Source organism: Balaenoptera ricei, chromosome 12, assembly GCF_028023285.1.
Source record: "Balaenoptera ricei isolate mBalRic1 chromosome 12, mBalRic1.hap2, whole genome shotgun sequence".
Lineage (NCBI taxonomy): Eukaryota > Metazoa > Chordata > Mammalia > Artiodactyla > Balaenopteridae > Balaenoptera > Balaenoptera ricei.
This window is the reverse complement of record NC_082650.1, coordinates 81,705,877-81,730,239: the sequence shown is the minus strand read 5'-3', so window position 1 is coordinate 81,730,239 and position 24,363 is coordinate 81,705,877. Positions and strand designations below refer to the sequence as shown.

General features: G+C 36.2%; 1 protein-coding gene and 1 pseudogene across 1 annotated transcript; one reads left to right on the top strand and one right to left on the bottom strand.

Moving 5' to 3' along the window:
* Positions 1–2,802: 2,802 nt before the first annotated feature.
* LOC132376119 (NEDD4-binding protein 2-like 1) lies at positions 2,803–7,367 on the bottom strand (annotated as a pseudogene).
* Positions 7,368–8,061: 694 nt separating this feature from the next.
* LOC132376118 (uncharacterized) lies at positions 8,062–19,319 on the top strand. The gene is made up of 4 exons (XM_059941643.1): positions 8,062–8,451; positions 13,017–13,116; positions 17,641–17,735; positions 17,833–19,319. The coding sequence occupies exons 1-4, from the start codon at positions 8,062–8,064 to the stop codon at positions 18,682–18,684; spliced, it is 1,437 nt and encodes a 478-aa protein (XP_059797626.1). The 3' UTR covers positions 18,685–19,319.
* The last annotated feature ends 5,044 nt before the right edge of the window (positions 19,320–24,363 follow it).

The following is a 24,363-nucleotide window of genomic DNA, read 5'->3' as shown; positions in this document are numbered from 1 at the left end:
AAAATGTAGAGCAGTTCATTTCATATTTTTTAAAATGTTTATTGGATTATAGTTGATTCACAATGTTGTGTTACTTTCAGGTGTACAGCAAAGTGAATCAGCTATACATATACATATATCCTCTCTTTTTTTTAGATTCTTTACCCATATAGACCATTACAGAGTACTGAGTAGAGTTCCCTTGCTATACAATAGGTTCTTATTAGTTATCTATTTAATATATAGTAGTGAAGAGCAGTATGGAAGCTCCCTAAGAAACAAAACTAAAAATAGAACTACCATATTACCCAGCAATCCCACTCCTAGGCATATGCCCAGAGAAAACCATAATTCAAAAAGATACATGCACCCCAATGTTCATTGCAGCACTATTTACAATACTAGGACATGAAAGCAACCTAAATGTCCATCAACAAAGGAATGCATAAAGAAGATATGGTACATATATACAGTGGAATATTACTCAGCTATAAAAAAGAACAAAATAATGTCATCTGCAGCAACATGGATGGACCTAGAGATTGTCATACTAAGTGAAAAAGTCAGACACAGACAAATATCATATGATATCACTTATATGTGGAATCTAAAAACAAGGGTACAAATGAACTTATTTACAAAACAGAAGTAGAGTCACAGATGTAGAAAACAAACTTATGGTTACCAGGGGATAAGGTGGGGAGGGATAAATTAGGAGACTGGGATTGACATTTTAGATTTTTGCTATGAATTTTTGCATTTTTACGTAGTCACAATCTCATATGTATTGATATTTTCATCCTGTTTTTGTTTGATTTCGTTTTCACTTAACATGGCAGCATAAATCTTTTTCACATTAATACAAATACAGTTATCATAATTTTATAGGAACTCACAATATTCCATTCAGAAATAATTCCATGGTAAGCTTATACATTACTCAAGTAAATACTAGAGAGACTTAGATTTGGCATTGTTATTGTTTTTTGTTTCTGTTGTTTCCATGATAAGACATATGAGAATGAATATCTTTGCTCTGAGAGGTATTTATGGATATCAAGTTTTTCGCTTAGGTTACACATACATAGTAAAAATTTCTGGTAGCATTTTATGATAGTTTTGCAGGCTTTTAATGGCTATTGAAGAGAGAAAATTTAACCTTGATTTGATTTAAAACAGTGTTCAATTGTGATCTGAATAGATTAAGTGCCTGCTAGAATGAAAGGTTTTGGACTTTTGTTCTTGTTGTTATTTTGTACTGGGATATTTTGTTGTTGTTGTTAGTGAATACTGCAAGTGCTGTATAAAAGGAAGTTGCTGAGACCTCAGAGACCTTTTTGGACAGAAAGCCATCATAGATGAGAAAAGATCTTGATGCTTCAGAAAGGTGGTATTGAAAGGCACTATGGTTACAGCTAGGCCAAGCAGTGTCCTTAAGGATAAGTGCAGAGTACAAGGGAAAGGAAGAGTTGTTTCCAAGAATGTTTATGCAATAAAAATTTATAAAGACAGCCCCAAACTATATGCATCTACTATTCTCCTGAGTAGAAGCACCCCAAATCCAGATAGTAGGGACTCAACAACTCAATTGCTTCCAGGAATATCTCTAAGGACTCTAGACGTCTTATTTTATTTTTTTTTAAAGCAATACCATATATAATTTTAATAACCATAAAAGCACCATTATATACAACAGTTAAAATAACACTCCACAAAACATTAGAAAGAAGCTGTCGGCCAAGATAAAGCATGCATCCTACATGATCTTATCTATCATGGTCTCACACCAAATTAATCTGATTCCAAAATGTTAAAATTTAATGTGGATTCATAAATTCAGTATTAGTGTAAGAGTTGTGGTAGAAATTTGTCGTAATGCCACATAAAACACCAAGACTGCTTCTCTTAAGATGAGCATGACTTTTCCATATCTCCATAGGATCTGCATCCTGGGATACTTCATTCCTTGTACTCCCAAAACTTTGGGGCTGCCAACTGATTATACACGTTTATAGGCATAATTTTAAAAACTGCTTAATTATTCCTCATAAAAATTGGTGTTTTTATAAAGCCAGGCTTGTTTTGTTTACACTATTAGCTCAACAGCCAAAAGTTATTCAGGTTTAACCCTGTTCCATAAAGTGGTAGTTAAAACACACAATGTGACTTTACATAATGACACTGATTTTCCTCAGTAGCTTGTATAGCTATTAAGAAGGATTTTATCAGACATTTCTAACAATGATACATTGCTAAAACAGAGGAACAGTTTCCCAAAGTGTCTATTTTGAAGGACAATGTTCACTTAGGTTGTGTACTTTCTGGCATATTCATTTTAAAGGAAAATCACTATCATCATTACAGCCACACATCTCACATTTTTTGGGTACATGGATGATTAAAGTATCAATGGCACTAAAGTTCTTCCTGCCTCCTACTTCTCCCCCACCTTTCCAACTTCCTGATGGAGATGAATTTCCTGAAAAAATAGATTGCTTCAAAGACAGTGGTAGTACTGAAGCTTTACATAAACACTTCAGTTCATTAATGAACCCATGTGGCTGATTAGGTTCTTGGGTATGCTCTCAGGTTTCAGTTTCAAATTAATTCTTTCCCTAGAGAAAGGGACTTTGTTTAATCAAATGGGTAGAATTCCCAGCATCATCGGGCCATGCATACAGGATCACTTAAACAAATGCTTGTTGAAGAGGAATATAATGACTTCTGCTCAAAAACTTTCAGGTTTGACAATTTACACTGGAATGAGAGCTCTGACTACAACTGAATGAAGGGTAAAGACTAAAAACTGAAGGAAAAACTGATTTAGGAAAATTCTGACTGCCCTACCCAGTACCCAGGGTGACAACCATCCCTTGGTTAAAGGAGCTCTCATTAGTGAAGCCCCCAGGGGCCCTCCGGTTTGGGAACTCTGCGTAGGTGTTCCACACCCTGCACCCTCGGAAGGAGATGCATTATTCCTGTCCTGCTTTCTGTTGGCTCTGCTTGGTTTTTCCAGCATGCAGCACACCGGAAAAAGTAACCTCATGTTCATACCTTTCATTTGGTGTATTGTCTCTCTTGGGACTCTATAAATATTTCTTCATCTCTGGCCTGAAAACTACCACGTCCATTTACAGCCTGAAAAGATTCTTTCGTTGGTATTTCGTTGGAGGTTGGCATCGTCAGTAATAATAGCAGTAATATCAGTGATGGTGGGGGGTATGCCCTTCCTCATTGCCTTTCTTGCTCTTTTCTGGTTCCATTCATGAGTTTTCTCCAGGAAGTCAGGATTGAACTCATAGGCAACATCTTCTCTGAAGAAAAACAATTATCCGTGCTGAAAATCAGGGCCCTGGGAAAGTTGTGTTGCTATTGTCTGGCCAGTGCAGCTTCCCCCGAGCTGGAGACCTCGCAGGAGGTAGAGGTGTTTCCGAAAGCTGAGACGGCGCGGAGGTGTCCCACGTGGCGGGCGGCGGGGCAGGTGGTCAAGGCTGCTGCTGCCAGAGGCTCAGCCTCCCAGAGGATTCAAGAAACCTCTCCTCATGGGGTAGAGGCTGCGAGAGCCCTGCGTCCCCTTTCCGGAAGTCCCAGACCTCTTATTTTAGCCCAGACCTGCTCATTTCCAGAAAACCAAAAATGACCAAATCCATTTTGTAAAATGCTAAATGGAAGAAAAATATAAACCTGAACAGTGTGGAAGAGTAGCAATAAAATGCTCGACAAAGTAGGCATTTTTCGGAAGAGATCAGGGAATGTTGAAACAAATTTGGGATGTTGTATAATCAGCAGCTATTATTATTTAAACTCATGGAGAAAGGAAATGGAGATAAGAAGCTTTGGGGATTGTAAAAGGGAACATATACATTTCAAAATAAACATTATATTTATATTTTGAATGATGACATTAGAGTAATTTACTTCATTTTAATATAAGGGGAAACACTAGAACAAAACATAAATTTCCTTTTCCTGGGACAAAAAGCACAAGACACATTCACCATGGCTTTGTGCTCAGGTCAGACTCTATTAAATGTCCAACCGCTATATAAAGATGGAGAAGATATTTAATGGAGAAACAGGAAGTGACATCCATATGGCTCTTGTCTGTGGTTTTAACCAACATCTGTTATCCTCAAAAGGCCAAGACGAAGTGGTCTAGGCTAGTGGTTTTCAAAATATGGGCAGCACAGAATTCTTCCTTCAGATTAAATCTTACTCCAAAGACCAAAATTTTAAATGGTTAAAAACACTGATCTGCTAATTAAAGATGGTGTGCAAGTCCCTGGCCCTGGCCTCCTGGGCCCCTCTTCCCACATATTCAACAACTGCTGAGGGTCCCCCAAAGCTCAGTATTAATTAAGCTTCAGTGTGACTCTGCACAGTCATTCATAAAGGGTGATTGAAAAGTAGGTAGGACATGGAAAGGGAGATATTGCTGCCACAATACTTGACAAAGATATATGTCAATGATACCTACTGCTTGTCTTCTTTTTAAAGGTGTTTAGGCAGAATACATCTTTATGAAACCATGATCTCATAATTTGTCTATTTTAAAACATATAATCAATAACTACCTTAATAACTATGCGCCAAACTCTGGCCACATGCCTTTTATACTTTATTGCTGAACCTGCAAGATAGGTATTTCTATTTCTAATTGAAGATTCATAAATTAAAGCTCAGAGAAGTTAAATCTCTTGTCTGTGTTAAAAAAAAAAAAAAGCCAGTGGCAGATCCACTATGCCAAAGTTGGACTCTCTGATATAAAAACTTGTTCTCTTTCTTTATAACATGTTGCCTTCTAATGAAATTGCATGCCTAGAAAATTTTAGAATCACATCTTATCACCTTTAAACATCAAAAACAATCTTATCTAGCATAAATTATTGAAAGGCAGGTTTTTCTTCTTTTAAGCATTTGAGCAATGTGATAAACAGATGCTCGCAGTGTGTAAACTGCTAAAGTAAAAAAGTATATATATTTAATTAATTGATGTCTTCGTAAGTGAGGTTTTTTTACCAATTAAGAATCACCAATGGAAGCCCTGCTCAGAAATTAAACAAGTGATGGAAGCAAAAGGTAGAACACTATTAGAGATAATTGGTAAATCAGCATTAAAAGCTGCTTGTCTTATTGACCTGTCAATACACTGAATAGATTTTTTAAATCTTTTTTGTGTATTACGACTATCTAAAAGAAATTTTGGATTTTCTTCATTCCATTTTGAAATTACATTTCATTAATTGTTTTGGTAGCCGTTAAATGAAAGAATCACATTGATGTGAATTTCTGCTTATCCTTTAGAATTCAAACATGATCGATTTCTTAGTAATGAGATGAAAAATCATATTGGTATTAGGCAAGTTTATTAAAACTTTGATGATCTTACAATAATTTTGCCCCAGGGTAGCATATTTGAACTCTTAGTGGAGCATAGAGAACAGGACAGTAGACATGAAATAGTGGACACAATTAGAGAAGGATTTTGTTGTAAGAACAGAATCATGAGCTACAAATGTTATCCTGACTCTCCTCAAAAGGTCCGACAGACGTTTACAAGAGCACTCATGCACCCAAAAATGGAAAAATCCATATATTTCATGGACGATTTGGATTATTACTGTCTCTATACTAATACTAATCCCTAGGAATCTAGAACACTTTAGTCCTTCGATCCAAGTGGTAGCTTATTGAAATCAGATGCTGAATGAGTACTTAAATTAAAAGTGTTCATGTGGCCCATTGGCTCTTTGACTAAACAAGTGGTTGTTACGCTGGTTCCCAAATTAAAGGAGAGTAAATGTAATCAGCAACTAAGAGAATGTCACAGTAACTCTCTGTCCTGTGGTTAACATGGTTGAAAGAGCCAAGTGGAAGGTCCTGATCCTCACCCCTTTATTTGTCAGGATTCTCTAGAGGAACAGAAACAACAGGAGATAGATATTAGATAGATAGATAGATAGATAGATACATACATACATACATACATATATACATAGATACATACAGATATAAGGAGATTTATTAAAGGAATTGACTCACATATGGAAACTGAGAAGTTCTACAGTCTGCTGTCTGTAAGTTGGAGAACCAGGAAAGCTGATGGTATAACTCAATACAAGTCTGAAGGCCTGAGAACCCGGGTGGGGTGGGTGTATAGAATAAGTTCTGGAGTCCTAAGTCCCAAGAACCAGGAGGTCTGATGTCTGAGAACAGGAAAAGATTGATGTCCCAGCTCAAGAAGAGAGAAGAAATTCACACTTCCTTCAACTCTTGTTCTATTTGGGGCCTCAGTGGATTGTTTGGTGTCCACCCACACTGGTGAGGGTGGATCTTCTTTACTCAGTCTACTCAATCAGATGCTAATCTCTTCCAGAAACACCCTCACAGTCATACCTAGAAATAATGTCTTACCAGCTATCTGGGTATCCTATGCCCAGTCAAGTTGACACATAAAATTAACCACCACATATTTTATCTCAAAAGAGTAAAATAATTAGCAATATCAGATGCCTGGGTGAATCCTGGAGATTAGTGCCACCAGTGAAGGCAAGAGATATACAGGTGATGATTCCAGTCACATCATGACTTAATGTGCCCATTGTCTTGAGCAGATCTACCTATCTTAGAGAATGAGTGGATTATCATAAACTCAATTAGCTAGTGATTCCAATTGCTGATGTTATTTCACATCATATCCATTACCATTTTACAATTTATATATTTAAATATTTTATATTAATTTATACATATGTATTTCTTCTCCATCTCACAAGTCAGCAAAAACCAGGATTTGTTTGCGTTAATTTAATAGGAGTAATATTATACCTTCATTAACTTGCTTTGTTGGCTCTGTACCCCTCAAGACCTTTTATCTTCCTCCCAAATCTGTATGCTTCTCCGAAACCTTGATTGCATAAGGCTGATAGAACCCGATGAATAGAAAACAGCAGGTCTGCCAGATGCCAGGTCTGTATGCTCCTATTGCCAGAGGGTGAGACATGATTCTTATTAAAATCCGGGGGCCTGATTCCTCAGTAGAGTTCTGGGGGAATTTAGAAGCCTGGAAATTACAGGATATTCCTTCCAAAATGAATGATAATTTGCTGTACCTCATACTCTTTGCCACAAAGAATGAGACAAAACATATGATACATCCTTTTGTATTTTGCAGGAAAAATTGTTTGGGGTGTGTTGCTCTGATTCATTTATTGAGTAGCTCAAAATGCTACCAGTATTGAGAGAAAAATAGGAAAGAGTAGATATTTTAACTGATTTGGGCTGTATGTCTGTAGCTTTTTCACTGGGACTTTATGACTAGGGAATTCAGTGTTACTCAAGGTACCTGTGTCATACTTGGACGTTATGTGGTGTTTGTGGTGAGCCATGGCACAGAGAATCCTATGTTTTGGCATAAATCCAGGTAACAAGTCATTAACAAGTAATTATTTTCCCTTAGAGAAATAATTATCAGTTTGCTGCTAAACCCTAGTAGAGATCGAATACCTGATTATAGAACAAGGTAACCCAGTAATTTGAGTTGCCTATCATGAACTGGGTGTTATCAGATGTTATAAACCAGAAAAAGCAGGCATGTTCCTCAAACTAAATCAGAAAATACTACTGGGGCTTCCCGGGTGGCGCAGTGGCTAAGAATCCGCCTGCCAAGGTGGGGGACACGTGTTCGAGCCCTGGTCCGGGAAGATCCCACATGCCGGGGAGCAACTAAGCCCGTGTGCTACAACTGAGCCTGAGTTCTAGAGCCCAAGAGCCACAACTACTAAAGCCCTCGAGCCTAGAGCCCGTGCTCCGCTACAAGAGAAGCCACTGCAGTGAGAAGCCCGTGCAACCCAACGAAGACCCAATGCAGCCAAAAGTAAATAAATAAATAATTTTTTTAAAAAAAAGAAAATACTACTGTGCACAGGATCTGAAAGCACAAGTGTGTTCCTTTCATGAGCAGTTCATGCTCCCACTGTGTTTAGCCCTGCCATATGTCCCCCCCTCCCTCAAGCCACAACTGCAGATAGAGGAACACGCCGTCAACAAGAACCAAAAGTCTTCCTGAAGACCTTTCATAGTATGCTGGAAATAGGAATACAAGAGTTGTGGCATTTCAGCCCTACTCCCAAGCTGAGTTATATGGCATCTAATCCTTCTGGCAAAAGAGAAGAAGGCTGGAAAAGACAAAGATCAGGATGTATACACGTTAAGTGGTGGACAATTGTTTGGACAGAGAAGAACTTGGAAAAACTGGTACGTAGGAGTAGGTTTCTAGGATGTTTTAGAAAGAAGCATGTGAATGGAACTTCTGGAATGGATTCAGAGTGTGATAATATTATGCACCATGTGAATGTTCACCAAAAGGCTCCCAGTGCAGTGGGGACTCTCAATACACTGGTGGTTTTCAGTCACCTCTTTCCCAAGCCTTCTTACTGCTTGGCCAAAGGATGCCATGACCTTGAGGGCAAGGTCAGAGACTACGTAGCAACAAACATTTCCCCACTCCATGGCCCACTGGTTCCAGCCTCTACTCAGTATCCAACTTACCAGCACCAGTGAAAAAGACCAAAAGTAAAGTTATTATTCCCTAGGGATCTAGCCAGCTATCTGATTGTGAATTGAAACATTAGATCTTTTACATCATGAAAGGAAGAATAATTTTCCCCAACTGTACCAAATATTTACTCTGAATTTAGGTTTTCCTTCCATTTCTGACATGCTTCTTCCATTAACCCCATCTCTGGGTTTCCTGAATGCCTTATTCACAACATCGTTTCTTATCAAAGAACTAATTTCATGCAGACAAATTAAGGCAATAGCCTAACACTCACAGAATTTACTGCCTTACCGTGTACCTTATCACCCCAAATCACTTGACCTTACAGAGGGTTGAAATAGTCTGAATGGAAATAAGATAGAAGATAACATCTTATAAAATTTCGGTGCTGTCCTATGTGAAATGTGTATATTCTCTGAACCAGACCTGGAATACAGGAAACAAAGAATAGAAGTACGTTTCACACCTCTCACTCTCATACCTAGTGAATCCCTCACAAGTTAATGTTTCCATTTATGTCTTTGTGTCCAGCTCTCTGTCTTAGGGTTCACCCAGGAGGTTTTAGAACACAAGGATAACTTCTTCCGTCAGGGGACTCTACAATGGTCTCAGTGAATTGGAGGCTATTGCTTCCACTTGTCCGGTTCAAGCTCTTCCTGTTGTTGTAGGACAAAGTCACAAAATAGAGGGTTATTGATCTTGATTATCAAGGGAAAACAGATTTGCTGGAGGTAAGGTCATAATACATTTAGAACCCAAAGTCTTCCCTAGGGTTCCTCCTAGTCTGGTAGTAAAACTTGTTGGAAGACTCCAGAAACTTCAGAAAGACCAAACATCAGACAGGTAAGACCATCAGTTAATTCTATTCCTCAGAAATAGTTGTTTGATTTACCTCATCATGAAAACAGTCTCAATTGCCTGCAATCCTGGCTGAGGGCAAATGAAATATTGAATGATTCATAAAGACAGAAATCAAAAATACTAGTGATGGTCTCATCACAACTGTAGAAACATAATGTCTTCATCTGGGTGCCCTGGAAAATATAACTTAAGGAAAACTTTATGTGCTAATGCTTTGGGGATGGATGCTCAATTCCAGGGATGCAATAGTGAACTGTACAAATATTTTGAGGCAAATTTCATTGTGTGGGTGTGTATTTTAAGTTTATTCTGTTGGTGATGCACTCTAATTTCTTTGGCTTTCCTTGTTTCTCAAGGATTTAATTATTTGACTACGGAATACAAAACAAAACAAAAATTCAACTGCTTACCACTAGTGTCACTCAAAGGCATGTTTCTACTGTCTTCCTCAATATTTCATCAAAATATCCCAGATTACATTTTATAGAATATTTTATTTACACTCTGTCGTGGCTGCTTTTGATTTTTTAAAATACACTTTTGCTTTCTAAGACAATTTATTTTAAAAAGACAACTCTGCTTTTTAAGTCCATTTCATAACATAATGCTAATTTCTTTTGTAGAACTGTTTACAGTTCCCCACAAAGGAAATTTCACTTTGGAATAGACATCTCAATTTTAAAGCAATCATGGTATATAGATTTTCACTTGGAAGTTTTAGGTATTTCCATGGAAATAGATGCAGGGAATAAGGCCACAGAGCAAACATCTTTGCTGGCAGATATCTAAATAAGAAGAAACAAAACAAGAATAATCCAGTCTTGATTAAAGCCAAAATGAGAGAACAAAAAATTATTGTAAGGCAACAAAGTGTGGAAAGAGGCGTCTACAATTTACTTGTCAAAGGTGTATATGTACTTCCTGAAGGCAAGCCAGCCAGTAGATTGTACATGTAAATTCTCTTCCTGCAAGCATTAGGGCAGGGCAATCTAATGGTTAGGGGGAAAAGCACACTGGGGTGTCCCACTTATTTGTGTCAACTCTTGCCAATCTCTGCCATTGTATGTTTCTTTTTCTTGGCAATGAAATGTTACCATTGTTGCATAAATTGTTTATTCTGCTTTCCATGGAAATTGTCTAATAATCCATTAGCATGATAAAGTTGTTATTTATATCATGAACTCTTGCTATCCTATTCTGTACCTTTACACTAATTTTTTTCCTTCATATACAGTATTCATTTTTTCATATGTATTTTAGGACTCATTTCTCATTTTTTCTTACGTGAAATCTATGCTAAGAAGTCAGTAGTGCCTGCTTGCTTCTCAGATGTCTGAATAAGACCCCACTGTGAATAATAGGCCATACCCTATCTGCATGGCCTTTTTATGATTATTCTAGATTTTAGATTATGGTTGTTGTGTGCGGTACTTTAAACTAGAGATGGAGGCAAGGCAGAATAAATCAGTGAATATTCCTTTTCTACCTAAGACAGCTCTTAATTAAACAGACATTTACTGAGATTCTGCCTTTGTTTTCCAGTATTTTGAGTGTCAAAGGTAATAAATCTTATTATTCGGTTGCTTTTTTGCATGTAAGAAATGGAAGATCTTGGAAAAAAAATTAAGGGAAAACATTCCATTTATTAATCCTCTAAATTAAATCAATGCCAAACCTTCTCTCTAGTGAGTTTGAGTACATAATATGTAGCATGCTGGTATCATTTATCATCAATCCAAGACACTTTGGAGCGTGAAAAGGAATGCTTTAATAATCACCCTAGGAAATCTAGGACTATCCCAGGCAAACCAGGAAATATAGTTGCCCCCATAATATATTTTTTCTTTCAAAATGTTAATTTCATTCCCTTTTGATGAAATATTGAAAGAATAATGAAATGGTCCTGGAAAAAATTATATTCTACTATTCTTTCTTTTCCTTACTTTTTCACTTTCATGAGTTTTCAAAAAAGATTCTTAACATTCTGTTATTATTCATGGACCATTTCTTTTAATGTCTTTAAATGCATAAAAATACATAGAATTATAAATAAATAAAACTTTTTACTTTGAGATTCAGGCATTAAAATATTATTAGAAAATGAATTTGTGGTATAGTAATATATGTGCTGCTTTATAAATGCATTAAATAACAAAATATAGTAAGTAGTTTACTATAACTTTGAAGTAGTTTTAAGTGTAACAGTATTTTGAGTTTTATGTTATAAAAATACTTATAATTTCTGTCGGTAACAAAATCATAGATACTGCTAATCTTATTGAAATATGCCGCCTAAATAATAAAGGAAGAAACCTAAATTTCAATTAGATATGAGTGAAAATAAAGATGCATTTCTTCCCTGTCAAATTCAAGGACCTCTTAAATGATTTAACACAAGTTAAGGACACTTGGCTTAGAAAGCCAAAATAGTAAAATAAACAATTTCCCCAACTGGGTCCTAATAATCGTTGTGGCCTTATAAATTAACTTTCCTATAAGTTGTGTCTTCACTTTTCAAAATCACAGAAAATAAGTAAAAATTATGCAGGTATGAATTTTATGTAATGTTTTACTAAGATATTATATTTTTAGCAATTTTCAAGAGCTACATGATTTTGGAAATTAATTATCAAAGTTGCCCCAATAACTTATCTGTGATGTCTTCCTCTTAGAGATTGTACCTCCCATTTACCACACTGCAATAAATCAGATGTTACTTTTCTTTAATCTTTATTTTTTGTTATTAAGCTATAGCTATTATAAAAGCAGTTAATAATAGAACTCAGATCTATGTCAATCACGGCTTCAAGTTTTTTACAATATGGCACATTTTTCTGAATGTAAATGACACAGTGCTTTGTGCTTAGTGAAACTGCATCATATACATCAAATGGTGATGAACTACAATGAATCAATTTTGGAAAAGGTTGCATTTCAAATAAAACTACCCTGGCACTTCTGGTAGGATTTCCTTAAGGTCAGAGCTGCTCTTCCTTATTTTCAGAAATGTTTTCAATGCAATTAAGGGATGAACAAATTCTGTTCACCTAATCAGTTTTCTTAGTATGTTTTCATATGAATCCTAACTAAACTTCTTCAATCCATCAGCTTTTTAAGAAGTAAAATAATAACATTTCACTTGGGTGATTCTTTACACAGTGCAATAAATGGAGAAGCAATTAAACTGTATATGCTTTGCCTAAATATACATGGAGAATGGGATAAGGGGATTGCAGGCTGAAGCAACTATATGAATGAACAAACAAACAAGATGTGATGCATGTGATAGTATTTGATTTAAAATGTCCTCTCTCAGATTACCTTTAATATATGCTAACTACATAGAAAAGGTAAAAAAAAAAAAAAGGAAAAAAGCAACAATAGTACTCTCATAATATTTCTCAAAAACCTAGAATAAATTTCCTCTATGAAGCCGATGGAAAAGACTGAAAAGCCCACTTTTGACCAAAGTGCCCTATGTTGTTAGAAAAGTGTACTTGTTTAACAGAAAGTAGAATATATCTTTTTGCTTTGCTTCCTGTCTGTTATTGGGTTTGGGCATATAAGGTTTTAACCAACAGGTTATTTGTGAGGTTTTTTTCTTTTTTTTTTTAAGGATGTAGAGGACTGTTCAACCTCTGCTGACCCTGATCAGAAGCACTCTTTTCCTGTTCAGTCTAGAGAATTGACTGGATGGCCAACACAACCTCAGGAAGGTCAGAAAAACAGCTGGAGGTCAGGGACATCAGGAGTTGGGGGTCCAAACACCAACAGGACCACCTTTTCTTCTCTGTCTCTGCTTCTCTCTGCTTGTCATATTTCTTCCCTGAGACTGGCATCTTCTGACAGTCTGGAAACATAGGTTTTCGCTCTTCCCATGATTGATAACCCACTTGTTTACCACAAGAATACATTTTATATATGAAATGTAAAAGATCATTTACTTTATCTTTTGACACAATTCTGCTCCAAAACTTTCTGAGGAAGGACTCAGGTTAGCCTATCTTTAATCAGGGGCCAACTGCTATGCAAATCAACTCTGATTATCCAGACAAAACACTACAAACGGCATCCCCATTGGAAAGACGTGTTTGGAGTGTAGAAAGAAGCAGTTGCCTAGAGTAAGAAGCTGCTCTTTAAGATGGAGCAGTGCTTAAAAAGATAAAACAATATTGCCCACAGTAAGATATGCAATGTAAAAATGATGATTTAAAAGTGGTAATTTATGATTTTTTTAAAAAGCAGGTCATATTATATACTATCGAAAAATGAGAAAGGACCTACTGTATAGCACAGGGAACTATACTCAATATCTTGTAATAAACTATAATGGAAAACAAACAAACAAGAAAAAACAAAACAAAATCTATAATGGAAAATAATCTAAAAAAGAAATATACATACATATATGTGTATATATATATAACTGAATCACTTTGCTGTATACCTGAAACTAACACAACATAGTAAATCAACTATATTTCAATAAAATTTTTTTAAAAATTAAAAAATAAAATGAGATTACATTTTCACACCAAAAAGCAAAAAACAAAACAAAACAAAAAAAACTGAGAGAGGAGAATAGGAAATTAGTCCACTAAATTTTTGTTCTACATAATGAAGTAAAAATAATTTAATTACCGAAATAATATAGGTAAGATATATTTTAAGTTATAAAACCAAAGTAAGAGGTAGTTTTAACAAGCAATTTCATTTTTAACCTCTTGCTTATAAGAGACACAACTACAATAAAATAACCAATAAATGTTAGAAATAAAATGGTGGGCAGAGATTTATCAAACACATATCAACATAAAGAAAGTAGAAGTAGGAAAACTATTTTAGACAAAGTAGAATTCAAGAGAAACCAAGTTCAATAATTTAATGGATTTTAAGAATGCTTGTATGCCATGAAAAGGTAGAATTTATAGTATAATATTTAAGAAAGTTTACAACCAAATAAAAATTATTCAAATTATATACAGTAAAAACTCATAGGAAGCAAATAAGATGTTAATTGAAACAGTTTTGTGAGAGATTTAACTATACCTTAAAAAACTTTGCATAATATGCATATGACAAACAGAGATATAAAGAATGTAAATAATATGGTAAACTTGGAAATTTATTTAAAAAAAACTAAAACTTTTCTTTTCAAGTAGCCACTAGAAAGAATGAATGGCATATTAAGCCATGGGGCAACATCAGTAATTTCCTGAAAAAATAAATCATATGAACTAGAATATTTTTCCATAATGCAATAAATCAGGACCATTAACAAAGGGCTAATAAGCAATTGAAGCTTAGGGAAAAACTATTAAATGCCACTGTATTAAATAAAATTCAAAACTATGATCCCAGAATTTTACAAAATAACTAAAATTAGAATACCACGTTAGATCTCATGGGATATGAAAACAGCATACTCAAAAACATGACCTTCAATATTTTCATTTTTAAGCAGAAATAAAACAAGTATACTGAATACCCAACTCAATAACTGAGAAAAACAAAACAAATTTATATAAAGGATAATATAATAAGAACCACAAAGGAAATCAGTAAATTATAGAATGTAGTACAAATAAAAATGAATACAATAAATTGTACTTATGAAAAGTTAGCAATAATTCCTGGTAACTCTAAATAAGAGAAAAGATAAACACAAGAAAACAAAATTAGGAATGAGATAAAAGATACAATAACCTATACAAGGAGATAGCAATTATAAGAGAATATGTGAAATTTATCCCCATATTTCTCAAGACATAGTTTTCAACTCTTCTAATTTAAGAATTACCTGTAATGTTAAAGATGCAAAAGTTTAGGTCGCTCAGAATTAGAGCTAATGAATGGATCAGAATGTTTGGAGAAGTAGCCAGGAATCTGCATATCTATCAAGTGATACTTATTCACATTAAAGTTTGAGAATTACTGCTCTCCACTAAAAAGATATTTAAATTTCTATTTGTTTGATTTTCTATTAAAATTATGGTACCAAATTTGACTCCAATAGTAATGGTTAAAACATGAAAATGCACAAAAAATTATCTTCACAAAGAATATCTGAACCAAATGCACTTAGAATGTTATAGAAAATGTTTATTAAACAAATAACTGCTCAGGCTTCCCTGGTGGCGCAGTGGTTAGGAATCCGCCTGCTAATGCAGGGGACACGGGTTTGAGCCCTGGTCTGGGAGGATCCCACATGTCACGGAGCAACTAGGCCCGTGAGCCGCAACTACTGAGCCTGCGCGTAGTGCTCCGCAACAAGAGAGGCCGCAACAGTGAGAGGCCCACGCACCGCGATGAAGAGTGGCCCCCGCTCGCCGCAACTGGAGAAAGCCCTCGCGCAGAGACAAAGACCCAACACAGCCAAAAATAAATAAATAAAGAAGCTTCCATTAAAAAAAAAATAATAATAAATAAATAAAATAACTGCTCCAGAGCATGAAAAAGGAGATAGAAGTCACCCAAGTCAAGTTACCAGCAGATTTCTGATATCCAAGCAGGGTAAAAACAGCATACCAAGCCACCCCAGAGACCAAGTTCATTTTAGACCATAACACAAGAATTCTAAATTATTAAGAAATAAAATTCAAGAGCACATTAAAGGAATCATCCATGACAATAATGGGGACCTTGAAAAAGAATTGATCATTTAATAGAATAACATCCTGTGCTCAGGATAAAATCAATGGAAAATATCATAAAGAAAAATAAAAATGGGAAATAAATTAGGAAACACGAAGAGCTGGCAATATAATTATAGCAAATATGACAAGAATGGTTTATAGACTCAATAAATATGCAAATTTTAATTAAAAATTCAGGAAACACTACAAGTGAAATTTTGGTGGGGAAAAAAGGCACAAAAATCCACATGGAAAATATACAAATGAGACATTGATATATGAAAATTTCTCAACTTACACAGTAATCAAAGCATTACATATTTTTTAAAAGATAATAAAGCAGTTAAAACATGAAAATAAGCACTATCACTAACTAGCTAGCAAAGATCGTGAAGATGTTGAACAGCAGTGATCTACCCCAAGCATAGGCTTGAAAAAAGGATTCTGAAAAAACATGTGGTCATAATGCAAAAATTATTTTATCAAACACACCCACGTGAGGCCAGCTCAAAAGGAAATCAACTGAAGTGGGCACCCAATGGAATCTATTTTTAGGAATGGTGATGGTGAAGCTTTTGAGTCCCCTTCCCAGCATCATTGGACTTGCTAATGTATCTGTACTGGGCTAAGCTGCCTCCATGGGGTTTCTTTGCTGAAGCAACCTCCGTGGTATAACTGAGGAATTGTTCCTCTCTTCATAGTCTCTAAGACTCATTCTCAGTCATTATTTTTTTTTTTCACCTCTTTATTGGAGTATAAATGCTTTACAATGTTGTGTTAGTTTCTGCTGTACAACAAAGTGAATCAGCTATATGCATACATATATCCCCATATCCTCTCCCTCTTGAGCCTCCCTCCCACCCTCCCTATCCCACCCCTCTAGGTCATCACAAGCATCAAGTTGATCTCCTTGTGCTATGCAGTTGCTTCCCACTAGCCATCCATTTTACATTTGGTAGTGAATATATGTCAGTGTTACTCTCTCACTTCATCCCAGCTTCCCCTTCCCCACCCCCCCCATCCCGTGCCCTCAGTCATTACTTTTTATCAGAGACAATCTCGAGGGAATTCTGTTTGTTGCAACCAAGAACACTGATTCAGAAGCTGGCACTAGTTGCAGACAACTGATACTTAAAAGAATAAATCTGGCATTACTTTTCTTGTTCGATTGGTTCTGAGGTGGTAAGATTATAACTTCTAAACTGTAAACATTCTCTGGCCCAACAGATAACTTATTTACTCTCACCTGTGGTCACCTGGCGTTAAGTGCCCATTTGATGGCAAGACTTTGAAGGACCCAATATCCATTTCTGTAAAACAATATGACGAGCATGAGGGCTACGAGATGGCTCGATGGCCTCTAATTGCGCTGGGATGCTCCAGAAATAAAATGACAAATTCAAAGTTCTAATTTTTTTTTTCAGGCAGAGTCAGAAAATCAAGGTTTTTCTATGCTGTGCTAAATGAATTTGTTGTCACTCGTAGCCACAGGGTTGAAAGTGGAATAAATAAAAGTTAACATACAATCCTGTGGCTTGAAAACTTACACCACCAGTTGAATTGTAATTTTGCCAAATCTCTTATGTAAATGTTAAAAACGAACAGGGCACCAAGAACTGGAACCAGGACTGATGGAAAGATACACATGGTTTACAGCAGTAGGTCTCAGCTGGAGGCGCCACCAGTCTCAGAGCGTTTCCGTAAACATGTGCAGGTCCTTTGACTTGGGGACGCTACTGGCATTTATCACCTGGGTATGAGTGATTTTAAACGCTCTAAAAAATATGGGAGCCTCAGCTCCGCGGCGGCGGCGGCGGAAGGCGGCCCGGGCCCTGGCAGGCCCATGGCGGCAGCGGGCGCGGCGCTCCCGGGCACGGACGGGCCTCCCGCGGGCGGCGGCGCCGGCGCCGGGGCGCGGGCGGCGGGTCCCCGCCGGGCGGCTGGGCCGTGGCGCGCCTCGAGGGCCGCGAGTTCGAGTACCTGATGAAGAAGCGCTCGGTGACCATGGGGCGCAACTCGTCGCAGGGCTCGGTGGACGGGAGCATGGGCCACTCGAGCTTCGTCTCGCGGCGCCACCTCGAGATCTTCGCGCCCCCGGGCGGCGGCGGCGGCGGCGCCGGCCATGGCGGGGCGGCCCCGGAGCCGTCGGCGCAGCCCGGGCCCGACGCGGGCGGCGACTTCTACGTGCGCTGCCTCGGCAAGAAGGGCGTGTGCGTGGACGGCGTGTTCCAACGGCGCGGGGCGCCGCCACTGCAGCTGCCGCGCGTGTGCACGTTCAGGTTCCCGAGCACAAACATCAAGATCACGTTCACTGCCCTGTCCAGCGAGGGAGAGGGAGAAACAGGGAGCGCCCGAATCCCCCGTGAAGCCCGTGCAGGCTCACATCTCGCCGCTGACCATCAACATTCCAGACGCCACGGCCCACCTCATCAGCCCCCTCCCCTCGCCCACAGGAACCATCAGGGCTGCGAACTCCGGTCCATCCAGCCCCCGGGGAGCAGGGTCTTCAGGGTACAAAATGGGCCGTGTGATACCATCCGACCTCAATTTAATGGCCGACAACTCAACAGCCAGAAAATGAGAAGGAAGCTTCAGGTGGAGACAGCCCAAAGGATGATTCAAAGCCACCTTATTCCTATGCACAATTAATCGTACAAGCAATTACGATGGCTCCTGATAAACAACTCACCCTAAATGGAATTTATACGCACATCACGAAACACTATCCCTACTAAAGGACTGCGGACAAAGGCTGGCAGCTATACGTCTGCTGACATACGTAGCTTTTTGAAGTCTGCACAGAGATGGTTTTCACACTGTTTTACTGAGGAACCCTTTCTTCAAAAGAGACCTCCTCCAGTTGGCCAGTATACAAAACAGATGAACACAGCGCTGCCCTGTTTCAATGGTCCACCTGTACTTCCAGCCTGTTCCTGGGCTGTCTGTGAATCCAGGCCTCCTCAGAGGACACTTTGAAATTGGTGCATAGTATTTCCATTGTTTAGCGTTTTAATTTAGTTTAATTTTTAAACCTCTACATTGTGTATGTTTTTCCTTGTTCTGCGTGTCTGTGTTATGCGTAGCCATTTACTAGGTGTTTAGCAGGACCTCACTAATTCAGACAGTACGGGAAAGGGTAGGTTTGAAGTATGGAGTAGTAAAAGCATCACAAAAGAGAGACGAAACATGCATTTACATATTTTGAATTTACTAAGTAACCAGGAATGGCTACAGAATTCCTTTGAGGCTTAATGAGTAAATGATCCTTTGAAAAATGCATCTGTTGAACCATAATCATAATCAAGTGATGTGGGCGGGGCAGGGGGGGTAAGCCATTCTGTTTAACGGAGGGTAAAAACTTTTTTCTTCTTCCTGCAGATGTATAAATGTGTTGTAATAAAAATAGTGTTCCAGCCCAAAAACAAAAAAAAAGGGAAAACCCTGCACAAAGAAAAATTTTCTCACCTGAATTATACTTAGCACCCCTATTGAAAAGCACTAGCTTTGATAAGTACTCTCCAGTCTGACTGAGCCTCCTTTGCCTACAGAACCATCTCCTGGTCTCCTGGCAGTTATGGTTGTTCAGTCTTTCTTGAAGACCCATTAACAACCCTACCAAAACATTTACCTGGAAACATGAAACAGGATTAAGTCTAGCTGCATTATCAGGAAAAGATATTAACAGTATTTAAAACCTAATAGAACTATTTTCTATCTCACTTAAAAGTAGTCCAAAAACAGGTAATCCAAACTTGGAAAGGGTCCTCCATGGTCACCAACACCCCAGGGTCCAATTACTTTTCTATTCCCCACCTTTAGTGAACTGTTACATTGTCCTAGTTCTAATTCCTAGTCAACAAGAGAAGAAGAGGATGAAGAAGAGTGAACCCCAGTTTTTAAGGAACTTCTCAGGAAGGCCATGCAACTTCTTTATGCCTCTCATTGGCAGGACTTGATCATGTGACAAACCCAGATGCAGAGGGAAAGGTACTATTTTAGTTAGGGCATGTGATTGTTCCTATTAAAAGTGGGTTCTGAGATTAATGTGGAAGGGGAGAATGAATATCAATGTTGTGCCACCCAAAAGCAGTCCAATATCTCCATGCCCGTTCCCAAGTTATCCTTGTTTATAGGCTGTGGGATGTAAAGGTTTATGCAGCAAGCAAAATTCGATATGTTGCTAATCCATATCACTGAAGACTTGGAGAAAATGTATGAGAATGGGTTCCAAGGGTGCTAAACAGAGAGAAACAGTGTTATATCTGACTGAATTTAGTGAGATAGATGTATTTACCAGACATTTTGGATTCAATATGCTAGCTGAGATAGATGGAAGTAGTTTTAACCTCCTCTATGGTTTTACTGAAATATGTACTTCATAGTGTACTAGACCAAACAATTTTGAGATACAAGAAATTCCTTTTTATATCATAGATAAAGGAATCCAAAAGCTTATGGAGGAAAAAAAAGGCATGTAAATATGTTATGTGAAATTTACTGTGATTTTGAAAATAAGAATACTGATTTATAACCAAATTGGTATCACTTGTAACCAGAAGATAATCTTTTGCCATAATACTGAAAGACACATTGGATCTGGAAGTGTTCTAAACCTTTGATAAGTGTTGCAGTGGCTAACTCTTGTATGACAAGAATATTGATAGAATTGCTGGACATTAAAATGGGCTCCTTAATTTCAAAGATACTGAAGGAATCTGGACTGGCAGAGGCCAAGTTGTGTTACTTAACAGAATTGGGCATACTTACTATAATACACAGCAGGGTAGAGTGGTCATTAAAATGGTAACATCTGTAGAGATTACTGAAATCATTATTGAGGATAAATGTATAGGTTCAGGTAGATGCAAAGTGAACTAAGGTCTATGTGCTTTGCATAAGCAAATACATTCTAAATCTGATGACAGAGAAGTAACATTAATATCATAACATTAGAGTCATAGCACCTTGCCTAATCCCAGATCTGAGTCATTTCAAGACTGAGAGTCCCTTGACTATACCAAGAGAAAAAAGACTTGCAATAATATCGTAGTCTATATGGTAAATTTTTCTCCTCATCTTTTTCAATGAAACTTCTGTCCTGATAGTGGGGTAACTGTGAAAAGGGGAAAAGGAAATACCTATATTATCCCGAGGTGCTTGGTCTCCATGGTTACTGTTCAGAGTAGAGGCTCCTATGAGTTGTGTGGTCTATCTGTTCAGCTATGTGAATCACGAGTATGAGAAACGCCTACCAAACTCATTTTTTAATGCACAAAGAAGATTAGAAGGTGGCAGATCAGAGTGCTGTACTTCTGGGCACTATATTTTGGCAAGAAAAATAAGGTGGCAAAGAAAATGTCAAGTATTTTCTTCACAAGACTTTGCCAGGTTTTTCTCAGGAACTAAAGTCCTCTCCAGTACTTCTGATTCCCATTAGCCAGAAATATGTCACATAGTCATAACTGCAGAAAGGCTAGGAATTTGAGCACGATATGGTCAGCTTCTAGCAGAAAACAGCATGGCTGAAGCAGGTTTGAATGGGTATTCAGGTAGAAAATCTCCTTACCTCAAGTGTAAAATGGAGACTGATCAAATTCCATCTCATTTGGGGCCCTGTGGGATCCCATGCCTGTCTTGCGATAACCATAGTTTCTAAGAATGTAGTATAAACAGATAAATTTAAGAAATAACAGTCACTAATGGAATAAAGGCTATCATGCTAGTGGTAGCTAAGAAAGTCCTCTTGAGGGGAAAGGAGGGGAGAGATACATTAGGAGTTTGGGATTAACATAAACATACTACTATATATAAAATAGATAAACAACAAGGACCTACTGTACAGCACAGGGAAATCTACTCAAATTTCTGTAATAACCTATATGGGAAAAGAATCTGAAAAAGAATATATATACACTATATATATGAATATATAAGAATATATTATATAAAGAATATATATTGTATATGAATATATATGAATATATATGAATTATATATTATATATGAATTATATGAATTATACATTAAATGTGTATATTAAATATATATAATTATATACCTCATATATAAAAACATGTAATTTATATAATATATAATTTATATAATATATAATATATATTTAATATATGTATTAAATATATATCATATAGTTATAATTATATGAATTATTATATATTATGTGAATTATATTCTTATATGAATTATATTATTATATATTATATGAAATATATATGAATATATTAATATATAATTCATATAATACATAGTAATTCATATATAATTAATTATAGTTCATATACTATAAATTATATATGAATTATGATATATATGAATTATGACATGTCATAATTATAATATAATTATAATAATTGTGAAATATCATATATATCATGATTCATATATAATAGATAATATATTAAATTATATGTCTTATGCAATATTTATATAATATGTAAATATATATATTTATAATGAGGTGAATTCATATATTATATATGAATTGTATATGAATTATTATATATGAATTATATAAAATATATGACATATGTATGAATATATATGAATCACTCATATTTTTAATATATAATAATATATCTTATGTAATATTTATATAATATATGATATATATTTAATATATAATTATAAGTTATATAATTATATATTAAATATATACTAAATATATATATTATATATACTAAATTTATTATATATATTTATAATTATATGAATTATAATGTATTATATGAATATATATGAATTATAATCCATATATATTCATATATATTCATATATGAATATATATGAATATATAGCATATATTCATATAATATATTATAATTCCTATATTATACATGAATATAATATATGTAATACATATATATTATATAATACATATTATGTGAATTATTGTATATAAGAATTATATATGAATTATCATATATATGAATTATATATAATATATTATATATTATATATCATATTATCATAATATGATATATTATATAATATATATCTTATATATAATATATATTCATATATGAATATACATAGATATATATGAATCACTTATATTTTTAATATATGATATATAATTAATATATAATATAAATTATATGAAATATAATATATATTTATAATTATGTGAATTATATATTATATATGAATTATTATATATATGAATTATATATAATACATAAATATGATATATGAATATATATGGATATTAATGAGTATATATGAATATATATGTAAATCACTTTGCTGTACACCTGAAACTAACACATCACTGTAAATCAACTATACTTCAATATACAAAAGGAAAGGCCTCTTCAGCTCCCCCTCCCTACCAAAATAATAAACCAAAATCAGTACCACCTCTCTGGGGGAATCACCACCAAAGACTGGAAAAAGCAAGAGTGATGATTCCTAACATATCACCATTTAACCTGACTGTTCTCTGTAGACAGGAGAGTCTTGGAAATGACATTTGATTAGCATAAGTTTAATCAGGTGGTGAATGTAATAGCAGCTGCTGTTCCAGATGGAGACTCTTTCCTGGAGCAAATCACCACAACTCCAAATACCTTAGTGTATTTATTGATCTGGCTTTTTAAAAATTTCTATCACAATTATCAGGCAACTCCAGAAGTGACTTGCTTTCACATGGACAGCTGCACACATCCCGCATCCCACAGCAGGGCTCTGCCAGCTCATCAGAACTGAGCCACAGTTCAGTCTATGGGAACCTTTATTACCTCACTGTCTCCAAGGCATAATCCTGAATTTACTTAAGTGATTACTCTGTGCTCAGATAAAATGGTGAAATGGAAAATGGAGCTCTAGACGTCTTTGTAAGACAGATGTCCAAAAGCAGGAGATAAATGGCATTTGCCACTCAGGTAAAGCTAATGGCTCAGAGACCCGAGACACGTTTGGAGATCCCCTTTTTCTTTGCCTGTGCTCTCCAAAAAGCAGAGCTGGATACATGCAAGTAGTTTATTTGGAAAGTGATCCCAAGAAACAGAAGTGAGGAAATGAGGAGAGTAAAACAGGAAAAGAGGGAGAGCCAGTTTATTGTTTTGTCAATTCCACATGGACCTTCCAAATTGTAGAGAATGAACCTCAGAACTGTCTACCTAAGAGGAGGCAAGAGGATGATTTATTCATCAGCTCCATCTGCCATTGGTCAAAGTTTGTAATTCTAAATTGTGAATGCATGATACCTGAATGGGTTTCCACAGGGCCCCATACCACATCGTCACAGTTGGCCCAGGATAGGAAGTAAGAAACGTATAGTAACTTTGGACTCTCTGTGGAGCGGTAAAATAT